Genomic DNA, 14,763 nt, shown 5'->3' on the forward strand with positions numbered 1-14,763 from the left:
ACAACTAATAATTAGAGAGAGGGCTGACTTCTCAGCAGCTTTGATGGAAGCCAGAAGCCAGTGGAATGGAATTTTAAATATTGAAAGAAAATAGCTGACAAACTCGGATTCTATACAGAGATATCCTTAAAGAGTTAACGGTGGAAGAAAAACATGATTGAAAAGAACACGTTGACAGAGTCTGCTACTTGGAAATGCACATTGAATGAACTACTAAAGCATGTTTTTTCAGGAGAAGGAAAATATCACCAACAGGTCCTTGCGGTATTTGAGAGGAGGGTCAGAGATTCTATTGATTTTGGTGCCATTTGTTAAGTAGAATATATGTTGCAATTTCTAATATAATGTCAAACAGAAGAGTAACTGTCCAACTAACAGAGAAAAAATGAAGTAACAAAAACACGTGATCATAGAGCTTATCAAAATTTGTGGGCTACACTGAAAGCAGTGCTTGAGAGAAATTTACATTGAATGCATATGTAAGAAAAAATTATCTGACATCAATAATCTAAGTTTCCACCTTAGGAAATGAAGAGGAAATTAAATTTAAATAAGCAAGAGAAAAGAAATAATGAAAACTAAAGCAGAAACCAATAAAATTGAAAACAGGAAATCAGTAGAGAAAATCAATAAAACCATAATGTGATTCTATGAAAATACCAACAAAAGTGATAATTCAGACTATGAAAAGAAAGAGGGAAGGCACAAATTACTAATACTGGAAATAAAATAGGGGTTATGAATATGAATCCTACAGACATTAAGAGGATGAAGAAAAGAGTACTATGAACAACTGTTTGCTCTCAAATTTGATAACCTAGATGAAATGCACTAGTTCCTTGGAAGACAACAAGCTATCATAGCTTACGTGAAAGGAAATAGGTAATCTGAATAGGCCCGTGTGTATTAAAAAAAATTGAATCAATAATTAACAACCCATCCAAAACAGAAAGCATCAGTCCCAGTGGGATTCACTGGTGCATTCTACCAAACATTTAAGGAAGAAATTGTACCAAATATGTACAATCTCTTTCAGAGGACAGAAGCAGAGGGAATACTTCCTAATTTAATTCATGAGGTCAACGTCACCCTGATAGCAAAATCAGTCAAGGACATTACAAGAAAGAGAACTATAAACCTATATCCCTCATGAAAAAAAAGTAACAAATTAAATCTAATAATGTGTAAAAGAATAATCCACCACAACCAAGTGGAATTTATCTCAGGTATGCAAAACTGATTCAACATTCAGAATCAATTAATGGAATACACCACAACAGACTAAGAAGAAATATCACATGATCATATCAATATATGGAGAAAAACTATTTGACAAAATCCAACACCCATTCATTATAAAAACTTTCAGCAAACTAGGAATAGAGGGGAACTTCTTGAAATTGATAAAAAGACACTAACAAAAACCCTACTGTTAACATCACACTTAATGGTAAGAACCTAGAAGCTTTCCTCTTAAAATGGAATTGGTAAAGGAACCCCGTTTCATCACTCCTATCACACATCCTGTTGGAAGAGTTAGCTAATAAGAAAAGGAAATAAAAATATACAGATTGGGAAAAAATAAATAGCACTGTATTTGTTTGTAGATGACATGATCGTCTATGTAAAAAATGCCAAAGAATCAACAACAGAAGAATCTCTTGGAACTGGTAAGTGAATATAGCAAGGTTGCAGGATGCAAGGGTTAACTTACAAAAATTATTGTTTTTTTATATGCTAGCAATAAACAATTGGAATTTGAGATTAAAGACACAATATCATTTAAATTAGCACCCTCAAAAAAGAAATACTTAGGTATAAACCTAATAAAATATGTTCAAGATCTATATAAGGAAAACCACAAAACCCTGATGAAAGAAATCAAAGAATATCTGCATAAATTTAGTCTTTAATATTGTCTATATTTAGTCTATAAAATTGGTCTTTAATATTAAGACCAATTCTTCCCGACTTAATCTATAGAGACAATGCAATCCCAGGCAAAACCCAGCAAGTTATTGTGTGGATATCAACAACTTGATTCTGAAGTTTACAAGGAAAGCAAAAGACCCAGAATAGCCAACAGAATATTGGGGGAAGAACAAAGTCAGAATACTGACACTCCCAGATTTCAAGACTTACTGTGAAGCTATGAAGGTGCTTTGTGACCACCTAGAGGGGTGGGATAGGGAGGGTGGGAGGGAGACGCAAGCGGGAGGAGATATGGGGATATATGCATATGTATAGCTGATTCACTTCGTTATAAAGCAGAAGCTAACACACCATTGTAAAGCTATTATACTCCAATAAAGATTAAAAAAAAATAAAAGACAGTATGGTACTGACAAAAGGAGGCAAATAGAATTGATGAATGGGCTAGAAGATCCAGGAATAGACCCACACAAATGTAGTCAACTGATCTTGAGAAAGGAGTCAAGGTAATCCAATGGAAGAAAGGATAGTCTTAACAAAGGGTGCTGGAATAACTGGACATCTACATGCAAAAAAATGAATCTAGGTACAGACCTTGCACTCCTTGCAAAATTAACTCAAAATGGATCGTATTACCTAAATCTAAAATGCAAAACTATGAAACTCCTAGAAGATAACATAGGAGAAAATGTAGGTGACCTTGGGATTGACGATGACACTTTAGATACAAAATCAAAAGCATGATCCATGAAAGAATAAGTTGATAAGTGGACTTCATTAATTTTAAAACTTCTGTTGTATGAAAGATGCTGTTTAATTAAAAAAAGGAAAGATAAGCCAAAGCCTGGGAGCAAGTCTTTGCAAAATATATATCTAATAAAAGGCTGGTATCCCAAATGTACAAAGAATCCTTAAAATTCAACAGTAAGAAAACAAGCAAGCCAATTAAAAATGGTGCAACATTTTTGAACAGATATTTTAACAAAAACATATACAAATGGCAAATAAACATGAAAAAATGCTCACCGTCTTAGTCATTAGAGAACTGCAAATTAAAACAAGATGCCACTACACACCAATTAGGATGGTTAAGAACCCTCATACATTGCTGGTAGGAATGCAAAATGTTACAGTTACTTTGGAAGACTGGTTGGCAGTTTCTTACAAAAAAACAAAACAAAACCCTGTACTCCTACCGTATGATCCAGCAACAAAGCTACTTGGTATTTACTCAAATGAGTTGAAAACTTAAGTTTACACAAAACCTCCCCATGATGTCTATAGAAGCTTTATTCACATTTGCAAACTTGGATGCAAACAAGAGGTCCTTCAGTAGGTTAATAGATTAACAAACTGTGGTACATCCATACAATGGATTATTATTTAGCAAAAAAAGAATTGAGCTATAAAGCCATGAAAAGACATAGAAGAACCTTAAATCACATTGCTATGTGAAAGAAATCAGTCTGATAATGCTACATAATTTATGATTCCAACTATATGAAATAGTGGAAGCCAAAACTTTGGATACCGTAAAAAGATCCGTGGAAGCCAGGGGTTGTGGAGAGAAAAAAATGATGCCAGTAGACTTGCTTGATGCAGGGTTGCCACAAACCTTCAATTTGTAATAAAACACAATAGCCATGAAGTGCAATAAAATGAGATATGCCTAAGTACCTATTAGAATGGCCAAAATCCAGATCACTGGCAACTCCAGTTGCTGACAAGGGTCTGGCATGAAAGAAGCTCATATTCATTGCTTCTGGGAGTGCAAACGGAATAGCTACTTTGAAAGTCAGTTTGGTTCGTTCTTACAAAACCAAATATTCTTTTTCCTTATGACTAGCAATCATGCTCCTTGGTATTTACCTAAATTATACCTCACAAAAGCTGGCACACAGATGTCTATAGCAGCTTTATTTATAATTTCAAAAACTTGGAAGTAACCAAGATATCCTTCAATAGGTCAATGGATAATAAACTGTGGTACATCTAGACAATGGAATATTATTCAGTTCAAAAAAAAATGAAAAGAATGAAGTGAAATTAAATGAAAAATGAGAAGACATGGAGGAAACTTAAAAGTATATTTCTAAGTGTAAAAAGCGAGACTAAAATGCCTACCTACATACTTTATGATTCCAACTGTATGACATTATGGAAAAGACAAAACTATGGTGTCAGCAGAAAGATGAGTGGTTACAAGGAAAGAATGAGTAAGAGGAGCACAGAGGATTTTTAGGGCAGTGAACCTATTCTGTATATTTAAGGGTTCATTACACTTCATTAGACGTTTTTCAAAACCCATAGAATGTGCAAGACCTATGTAAACTTCATACTCTGAGTGATAATTGATTTTTCAATGTGGGTTCATCACTGTAACGGATGTGCCACTTTGTTGGGGGATGTTGATAATGCAGGAGATGACACGTGCAGGGGCAAGAGGTATATGGGAAATCTCTGTAACTTCTGCTTATTTATGTGTAAACCTAAAAGCGCTCTAAAAAATAAGTTCAATAAAAATAAAGCAAAGTTTACAGAATTACTTGGTGAAATTGATAATCCACAACTACTTTGGCAAAGGTTTAGTATTTAGTATGTTTTTTGGTACCTGATAAAACAAACCAAGAAAAAATAAGTAAATACAAAGAGAACTCGAACAATATGATTAGCAACCCAACCTAATGTCCCCATGTAGAACACTGCTCACAACATGTTTTCATTGTGTCGCTAATGAGTTGTAGAAAGCCTTTAGGCTGGGCAGGGGACAGCCACGTGTTTGGGGATTGTTGGTGGATAGTTGAGGGGAGAGGAGAAGAAAGTTGAATACCTGGGTGAGGGCATGAAGACATGCATTTGGAGAGCCAATCTAGGGATCAGCCTAAGACAGAGATGTGGTCTTCACCAGCCAGAACTCCCCATGAAGTTGGATCAAAACAGGATGTCCCAATTGCACTCATCACCTGATTTCCAAACCTCTCCCTCCTTTTGTTTTCCCATCACAACTCATCCTATTTTAATTTTTCCAGTGTCTCAGGTTCCAAATCATCACCTTTGACTTCTATCTCTCTTTAGCTCACTACAGTCAGACATCATATTCTCAAATTTTTCCATCCAGTTCAAACCCATGTCCTACATATCATAGACTATGTGCCAGGTGTTCTGCTCAAAAATGGGGTTATAGGCATGAATAAGACATGGTCAGAGAGGGGTCTGCATCAGTCTAGGAGGAAGGAAATGATGAGAGTAGTCTAGGAGGAGGGAGAAACAGAGCTTTAATTGGAGCCCTAATCCTCATTAGATGACTTTACTTCTTTATTCTCTAGAGAATGCATAAGGTGTCATGAAATGTAGATAGTTCTGATGCTAATCATGGGACTCTTTTGAGGCATTCCTCATTTGTTTCTAACTTTTCTAGTTTCTCTTAGAGTTGTGTTTGGTTTTGGGTGCGCACTTTCTATCTGTGATCCAGTTCTTTCACTTTGTACTTGGTGTTGGTGTTTGGTGGTGTTGGATTAACTTCTGTGGGTAGGAATATGTCTCATACTAATTACAGACTCATTTCCAGTTCTGGCTCCTGTCTGGATTCAGCTTTAGACCACATATATCCCCCAATGATAATGAGGGGAGAGTGGTATGGGCACATTTGTTTTCTGGACACCTTATTTCATAGTTTTCCATCTATAACTTTTCATTTTTGGGCATCTACTATATATTGGGCATAGATTATCCTATATATCACCTGTATCAATTTGCTCATGAGTCTGTTACCTATTCCACATACACACTGCCACTGGGCCTTCATCTTTGCTCTGGTATATTCAATAATTTTTTTCCTCTCTTGTAATTCCTTTTCCACATTGCATCCAGAGTCATCCTTTTGACATCCAAATTTAAATCATGTATTGTTTTGTTTAGAAAACTGAAAATTCTACATTGTCTCGTGATAAAATTAAAATGGCTTATCATTCAAGGCCTTTATACTTTAACAAGAATCATACTCTGCCATACCTTTCACAACCACTCCTTTTCCTTTTCCTAATACTTACCTCACTCTCTCCCTTAAAAACCACACTCTGCCATCTTCCTTCATTCTCATGGCATTCTTGACTCTAAATATTACCCTGGATGAGCCTTTCCTCCCCACCATTTCTGCCAGGGGTTCTATATTCCTTCTGCCCTAATTCAAGTTTTTCCTTATTTGTGAAGCCTTTCATTAATCCTTAGGTTGAGTACATAGCTCTCTTTTCTGAGCTATCAATAGCACCTTGTACTTATATATATATTATATAGATTTTCCAACAGTTTTTTTTTTAAAGCTTTTTTTTTTAAATTTATTTTTGTCTTCATTGGGTCTTTGTTGCTGCACACGGGCTTTCTCTAGTTGTGGCAAGCGAGGGCTACTCTTTGTTGCAGTGTGCAGGCTTCTCATTGCGGTGGCTTCTCTCATTGCGGAGGCTTCTCTCATTGCGGAGCACAGGCTCTAGGCACGCAGGCTTCAGTAGTTGTGGCACGTGGGCTCAGTAGTTGTGGCTCCCGGGCTCTAGAGTGCAGGCTCAGTAGTTGTGGCGCACGGGCTTAGTTGCTCTGCGGCATGTGGGATCTTCCCAGACCAGGGCTCAAACCTGTGTCCCCTGCATTGGCAGGCAGATTCTTAACCACTGTGCCACCAGGGAAGCCCTCCAACTGTTTCTTAAGTTACCTGTTTAGATCGTGTACTCCCCTTCTTCCCACACTTGTAGCTATTATGCATCAACCACCATGTCAAATTCATGTTTTGATCTTAAGAAGTCTTATAGTCTATCCTTGTGTCTCTGTTTTTAGTCTCTGCTCCTTTTGACTTTTTTCATCGCTGTTTCTTTTTCAGTCTCTGTGTCAATTCTTATACCCCTTTCTCTTCCATTTCCCTTCTTTCTTACCAACTTGTCTCTTTAAGCCAAGCTCCTGTTCAAGTTGTTCCAGAGATATGTGCATATAGAATGGGTTCTTTTCCTGAGTCTCTTAGAGGTAAGGCTGACTGCTTTTAGTTTAGGCTTTGGCTTCCTGTGTAGCACAGGGTCTGATTTAAAAATAAGATAAGGAAGTAAAAAAAAAAAAAGAAAAAAAAGAAAAACTTTTTACTGTGTGTTAACATTTGTTATCTTGCAAAGACTCAAGGATCTTGAATTATGTGTTTAATAATGACTCAAGTTTAAAAATTATCATAAAAAGAGGACTACTGATTATAAGGTGGGTTGTCCTGTATGGGTCTGAGCGTGAGTGCCCCTGGGTGGGGCATCACACATATGAGCCCTATTCATCACCCAGCTGTCAGGGTCAGCCCTTCCTTCACTTCTACCAACTGCTGTGGAAAGGCTTTCAGTTTTATTTCTCTCTCCCTCTCTCATTTCCCAGAAACAATAGTTTTTTTTTTCTTTTTAAGTCAGCAGTGCCTTGGCAATGATGGAAAACTTTTCCACATAAAGAAATGTTGCCATGTCTTATAGATCCTGTCTCAACTTCATTCTTGCAACAGAATTTTAATTTTATCTAAGTTGCTTTAACTTCCTAGAAGTAAACATTTCTGCCTGGCCAGTGCTGTTTTTACATACTGTGACCCTAATTATAACTATAATTATGATGTCTAAAATTATAATAGAGCCTGAGAAATTTTGGTTCATGCATATTCTTCTACAAAGGCTTGACTTAGAATATTATTTGACATTTATCATATGGTGATACTGCAGTCTTTTATTACTTCGCCTGGTGAAAGGTGCCTAAAATCTTCTGGAGCTCTGATTACTGAGAGTTAGAGTGGCTAAGGGTCTATCTTTTGTGAGAAGCTCTCATTGAGATCAGAAATGGGTTAGGTGTAGGGGAGAAGAATAGTTGATAAAAGGGTTAGAAAAGAATCCAAGAGCGTTTTTAGGGAGGAATAAAATCTCAATCATAGGCCTTCAGTTCTTGGCTGGGTTGGGAGACCTTTCTTATAGACATGCTCTCAGTGCTTTCTCAGAGACCTCTGTAAACCTCTGTTATGCCCTCAGTGACCATATTTCATGGTATGATGGAACCAGCCTATACTGACTAATGAGAACCAAATGTCAAATGTTCAGGAATTTTGTAAGGCAGTTATTAAGCACAGCCATTATGAAAAATAAATTATATAGGAGCACATCCACAAATATGAAAGGATAAGTAGCTCCAAGGGCGCATCCTTCTACTGAAACAATAAACAAGCAAGAGAAAAAACGTCAGAATCAACTTTGTTGGAAATCTGGAAAATAATCAAAGGTCTGTAGTAACCAAGTATCTGCTGATCAAGAAAAAGGCAACTTAAAAATGGTAGGGGAGTGTTGTGGCATTTTTACTTGCCTTTGGGCCACCTTCCTCCCCTGCTTGAGGGAATCTTGAAGATATCAGCCCATGTTCCCATTGTGAGACCCTTGTCCCTGATTTCAAAGGGAGAAGGGCAGACCTTGATCTCAGAGAATTGTGTTTGTCTATTTGGAGCCCTCTGGGGACTATCTGAAGGACTGACGAAAGGCAGTTTTGTGTAGCACAGAGCTTCTTCAGGGCACAAAAGCAGCCAAGTGGAGGGCATTCCTTGCAAACAAGAAAGGTAAATGGACAACCCCTACTGTCTGGGGGAAGATGTTAAGGTTGAGACAAATAATAGACATGCTGAAACTTGGTAGGAAAGACTGGTGAGAGAGATTTTGTGTGGAAGTGGAACAGTAAAAAGTTCCCTGTGTGTAGGATTTATACCTCTAAATGATCCTTAGGTTCAGAAGCAGAAAGTGAAGGCTAAGGCAGAGTTGTAAAGGGCCAGGTTAAGCATTGGAGGAATGCTAAACACTGAGCCAGTATGCAAAGCGAGGTGTTTTTTGTTTTGTTTGTTTGTTTGGTTTTTGTTTTGTCTTTAGGCAAAAAAATCTCAGTCAACACATAAGCTCATGATAAGCTAAAGAACACATTTCAGAGAGCACAAACCACAAATATCTTTAGAGAAAAAGGTAGAAAAGTACTAAACATATAACCAAAACCCACAGGAACAAACCCTGAGCACGAGAAAGATTATGATTTCAAGTGTTACCTTATTATAACATTCAAAATGTTCAGTTTTCCACAAAACAAATTTTAAAACGTGCAAAGAAACAAGAAAATATGACCCATTCACAGAAAAATGAATAGAAACTATCATGAGGAATCAAGTCATAGAAGGTATTCAGCAAGGCCTTTAATTCATCTGGCTTAAATATGCTCAAAATGCTAACATAGGTCATGGACAAAGATTCAATAACACCAGGGGAATGATGTGCCCCAAATAGTATATATCTCTGAAGAGATACAAATTATAAAAAGGGACCAAACAAATTCTGGGGTTAAAAATTACAATAACTGAAATGAAGAATTCACTAAGAATTTCAACATCAGATTACAGCAGGCAGAATTAAAAACCAGAGAAGTTGAAAATAGGTCATTTAAAATTATCCAGTTTGAGGAACATAAAGATGAAGGAGTGAACAAAAATGAAGAGAGCCTAGGAGACCTGTGGGACACCATCAAGCATACCACATACAGATAATGGAAGTTGCATAAGGAACAAGAGAGAGAAACGATGTAAAAGAATTTTGAAGAAACTATGCCCAAAAAGTCATAATTTGATTAAGTACATGAATTTACACATTTAAGAAGCTCAGTGAACTTTAGGGAGGAAAAACACAAGAGGTCCACACTGAGACACTTTATAATAAAACTTTTAAAGGCCAGAGACAGAGAGAATCTTGAAAGCAGCAATAAAGAAGTGACTGTCATATACAAGGGAGACTCAGTAAGAAAAAGACTGGATTTCTTAGCAGGAACCATGGAGGCCAGATGGCAGTGGGATGACATATTTAAAGTACATAGAGAAAGAGAAAACCCATAATTCTGTATCTGGCAAAACCATCATTCAAAAATAAAGAAGAGGGCTTCCCTGGTGGCGCAGTGGTTGGGAGTCCACCTGCCGATGCAGGGGACATGGGTTCGTGCCCCGGTCCAGGAAGATCCCACATGCCACGGAGAGGCTAGGCCCGTGAGCCATGGCCGCTGAGCCTGCACATCCGGAGCCTGTGCTCCGCAACGGGAGAGGCCACAACAGTGAGAGGCCCGCGTACCGCAAAAATAAATAAATAAAATAAAGAAGAAGTTAAGACATTCCCAGATAAGCAAATGCTGAGGGAATTCATCACTAGTAGATATGTGCTACAGGAAATGCTAAAGGGAGTCCTTCAGCTGGAAATGAAAGGACACTTGGCAGTAACTTGAATCCACATGAAAAAATAACACAGGTAAAGAAATATATAAGCCAGTATTATTGTATTTTTCATTTGTGACTCCTTTTTCTTTCCCAATTTGATTGAAAGACAAATGAATAAAATGATAGTGATAAATCTATGTTAAATGAGCACACAAAGTAGAAAGATGTAATTTGTGACACAAAAACATAAAGGGGAGGAGGGATGGAGCAGTGTAGGATCCAAATTTTTATATCCTTATGGAAGCTAATGTGATATTAATTCAACATAGATTGTTACAGGTTTGAGAGGCTAATTGTAAGCTCCAGGACAACCAATGCTAAAATAACTTTTAAAATATACAGAAAAGGAAATTAGAAAGGAATCAAAATCATACACTACAAAAAAATCAAACACAAAAGAAGGCAGTTAATGGAGACCTTGAGGAACAAAAAAGATATGAAACATATAAAAGACAAAGCAAAATGGCAGAATAAGTGTTTCTTTATCAGTAATTTTTGTAAATGGATTAAACTCTTTCATTAAAAGGTAAATATTCTCGTAATAGAGTGAAAAACAAAATGCAGTTATATGCTGTCTGGAAAAGACTCATTTTATATCCAAGACATATAGGACAAAAGTGAAAAGATAGAAAAGGTCACTCCAGGCAAATAGTTACTAAAAGAGAACTGAGGTATCTATGCTAAGATCAGACAAAATAGACTTTTAAGTCAAAAGTTGTTACAAGAGACGAGGAAGAACACTAAATATTGATAGAAGTGTCAACCCATCAAGAAGATATAAAACTTATAAACCTATGAACCTAACAACAGAACTCCAAACCATAGGAAGCAAACATTGAGAAGTGAAGACAGAAATAGACAGTTCTGAAATAATAGTTGGAGATTTCATTGCTGTACTTTCAATAATGGATAAAAACAACTAGGTAGAAGATCAGTAAGGAAACAGGGTAGTTGAACAACACTAAACCAGCTAGATCTGATAGACGTAAACAGACTCTCCATCCAACAACAGCTAGCAGTGTTTCTGCTGAACAAATTTTCTCAAGAACTTTGTGGATCTTCTAAAGATTTCAGTGGGGTTCACTCCTTTAGACAAAAGCTACTTCTATGGTTCTTTTCCAGACAAACCCTTCTGGAAAAGCCTTGGCCTCCTGCTGAGATAGTAGGGAACAGTGACCTTAAGCTTCCTAGAGGACTTCTAATTTCGTTGATATCTGTGAGGCAAACGCTTATCTTCTTGAAGGGACCATTTTTGTGCCTGATTCCTTTACCTTTTAATCTTTCTGAGGTTTTAGGGAAAGGTTGTACAATCATAATCAACAGAGATTCAAGACTGTGAATCTCTTTATTCTAATGGGTTTTGCCCTTTGCAGAGGCTGAGAAATTTCAAAATTGTAAGGCCTTGGCTCCTTTTTGTTTAACAGTTCTTTCCCCAATTTATCTTTCATTTCTCACATTTTATCACAAGCAGCAAGAAGAAATCAGGAGGCACTTTTAACACCTCACTTGGAAGTCTCCCTAACTATAAAACCAGCTTTTAAGTATTTCCTTGTACATAACTCCAGGACATAATTTTGCTAAGCTTTCTATCACTACATAACACGAATCCTCTTCCTTCTGTTTCTAATAACATGTCCCTCAATTTCTTCTGAGCCCTCACTGCAGGATACCTAAAGTCTGGATTTCTTCTAACAGTCTGTCGAAGGTATATAGGCTTTCTCTGTCATGCTCTTCAAAGTTCTTCTAGCTTCTGCTCACTTTCCTGATTCCATAGCTGTTCCCAAGTTTTAGGTACCACTTCTAGGCACCAAAATCTGTATTATTTTTATATTATCGTAAAATAGATTGCCACAAACTTAGTATCTTAAAAAACACACACATTATATCACAATTTCTGTCAGGAGTCTGACATGGCTTAGCTGGGTCCTCTGCTCAAGGTCTTACAAGGCAGCACTCCAGGTGTTGACTGAGCTGTATTTTCATCTAGAGCCTCAACTGGAGAAAAGCTGCTTTCAGCTTACACATGTTGACACAATTCATCTCCTTATGATTTTAGGACTGTCCACAGTTCCTTGCCACAATAGCTTTTCTGTAGGCCCTCCTTCAACATGGTAGCTTACTTCTTTAAGCCAGCGGGAGGGAAAATTATCTCTAAAGAAAGGCCGAGTCGCTCTTTAAGGTCTTTTCCCTGATTAAGTCAAGCCTAGCCAGGATAATATTCCTTTTGGCTAATGCAAAATCAACTGATTCTGGACCTTAATTTCATCTGAAAAATTCCTTCATCTATGCCACATTCTATTAGCTAGCAGCAGGGGGAGGGCATTCCATAGGCCTCGAATCATGGAGCTACCCTCATCTGTGTGCCAAGTGACAAAATATGTAACATGCTCAGCCCAGTGTTGGACCTATTCTAAGGGTTCAATCAATGTTAACTCCTCCTATCATTTAATGTTTTTAAAGCGCTGTTGAAACCACAGTCTCAGTGCCCAAAGGGATGTGGGACTCAATGAGGTAAATCCCACTGAAGGGGAGGAGGACCTAAAGGAGGTTTCCACCACTAAGCCAAGGGAGAATCTGATTCTCCTAGTAATAAGAGCATGCCTCACATTTTAGGAAAATCTGGAGAGAGGAGCTGTTAGTGAGGACTTGAAGAGCTAAACCAGAGAACTTAGAAGGAATACATAGGAAGATTAGGTTCCAGGGAACTTTTCAGTGCATCAAGGTAGAGTATAGAAAAGGAATTAAGGGAAGCATAGCCCAGGGAGTGTATGCCAAGGAAACAAGTAGGATGGCTGTTATCTGGGGAGACATATAACCTTCAAGACATCCTTTTAGTTGGCCAAAGGGACTTGGAGTTTAGGTGGCTCAGGATTGCAGCTGAGCTATTCTGTACATGGAATTCATTTGGTGCCTACACCTATTCCAGGTGGTAGAGGCAAATTTTCAGAGAGGATATCTAATTAAGATTGGCCTAGGAACCAAAGTAACCAGAAAAGTGGCAAGTGTAATGGGGAAAACATCATGAAAAGAGACAAGGGCTGCTTGAATGGGATGAATAAGGCCCAAGGGCCATAGGATCCTATAGGACCAGGAATGGACATGTAGGAAAATGAGAAGCTCCCCAAGGTAGAGGAGCAGGCTCTAATCTGCAGGAGACTATGAAAACTGAAAGTAGAATGGCAGACCCACCACTCCAGGGAGCATAAATATAGGGTTTGATGACAATATATCAAGTACAATAAAGATTGGGAAGCTTACATACATTGGGGAATGAAAGGATCAGTCAAGACAGAAGGGTCTAAATTAAGGCCATGCTTTTTTTTTTCTTTCTTTCTTTTAAAATTTTAACTAGAAACTACATACCACAGCTGCAGTCAGGAATGCTGATCCTGAAGGTTAACTTTCAGAGGTGGCTTCCTGTCTCCTGGTGCTTCTGCCATGAGATAATGGGAAATATTAGCCATAGAAATTGCTGCAACATGGAAAATAACTTTCATCATTTTGGTGTAGACTGAAAGTTAAGGGAGATGCTGTGTCTCTTTTCTGCTAATGTTTTAGTTATTTTCTTGTTGTCTCAGAACGAGGAGTCTCTTTCCTTTAGGAAATGTGGGAGACTGTAACCCAAAGAAAGCCTCTTCAGCCTTTGAAATCCCATAGCCATTGACCTCCAAATAGGTTAGGAAGGAACCAAAAGGGTAGGACAGTAGCTGCAGCTGCTTTTTCTTTCTAAGACTTAGAGCTAAGCCTGTTGAGCTAGAATTCTCATAGCTGTCATTTCAAGGGCACAGACAAAGGCACATAGGGAGGAGGGCAGACTCCTCAATGATTGTCTCCACTGGACAGGCTGGTTCAGATTTGGACAGATATTGTCCTGACACTGGAGTTGGGGAGTCTGTGTGTCCTGTTACGCTGTCAGGCTCTTCTCACTCTGCATGAGTAAGTCTGCTGGGCATTGGATAGGAGTTGAATGTGTCAGAAGACATTTTTCAAGATGACCTTCCCGGAAGGGAGCTAGCAGACCATGGATATATCCCCACATTAGGAGGTGATCTGCCAGTGATTTGGGAGCATTGGTTTATACCACAGTGGACACAACCTTTGCTCACTAAGCAGAATGGTACAAGTAAGACTTTATATTGACTAGAGAAAGTGTATTGTGGAAATCAATCCATATATTTAGTCCTTGCTAAAGACTGAGTCCCTGGTATTTATGTAACCTAACAAAATGATCTCTGCTGAAGACTAATGCAGTGGCCTTTACTAGGTGTATGTAGGTCCAGACACACTAGTATTTTCCTCAGAAGTAAATCAGTTTTACAGTTAAGGTGTATACCAGGATCCCTCCTTCCCACCCCTGTCTAGAGTGTCTGGGAAGAAATCCTTGAAGTCACATAAAAATTCAACTTTGTGAGTTCCAGCAAGGATCTATTAACAGTCGAAGACTTACATCCTTGTTCAAGGCCATGTTGTGTCTTTTCACTGACTTATTCTCTAAGAAAAATACATGTAAAATAGTGTGTATAGCTGAGTGCTGTGTATAAGGCACTTGT

At 38.0% G+C, this 14,763-nt stretch overlaps 2 protein-coding genes across 8 annotated transcripts in view; one reads left to right on the forward strand and one right to left on the reverse strand.

The window, feature by feature from the left end:
• ZNF215 (zinc finger protein 215) overlaps positions 1 to 14,763 on the forward strand; it is a 151,792-nt gene that overhangs the window by 47,826 nt on the left and 89,203 nt on the right. The gene's annotated exons all lie outside the window — the stretch shown is intronic.
• The window catches only part of LOC101325202 (interferon-induced very large GTPase 1-like), a 31,479-nt gene that overhangs the window by 11,603 nt on the left and 5,113 nt on the right, over positions 1 to 14,763 (reverse strand). For 2 of the 5 annotated variants that reach the window (XM_073807902.1, XM_073807903.1), the window contains 2 exons: positions 13,577 to 13,646; positions 6,852 to 6,991 (listed from right to left, as the gene is read on the reverse strand). In XM_073807902.1, the coding sequence (XP_073664003.1) occupies positions 6,852 to 6,906 (55 nt within the window). In that variant the 5' untranslated portion in view covers positions 6,907 to 6,991; positions 13,577 to 13,646. The other 3 variants (XM_004317833.4, XM_073807904.1, XM_073807905.1) reach the window with 2 other exon arrangements.

The sequence above is a fragment of the Tursiops truncatus genome, chromosome 8 (genome assembly GCF_011762595.2).
Source record: "Tursiops truncatus isolate mTurTru1 chromosome 8, mTurTru1.mat.Y, whole genome shotgun sequence".
In the NCBI taxonomy this organism is placed as follows: domain Eukaryota; kingdom Metazoa; phylum Chordata; class Mammalia; order Artiodactyla; family Delphinidae; genus Tursiops; species Tursiops truncatus.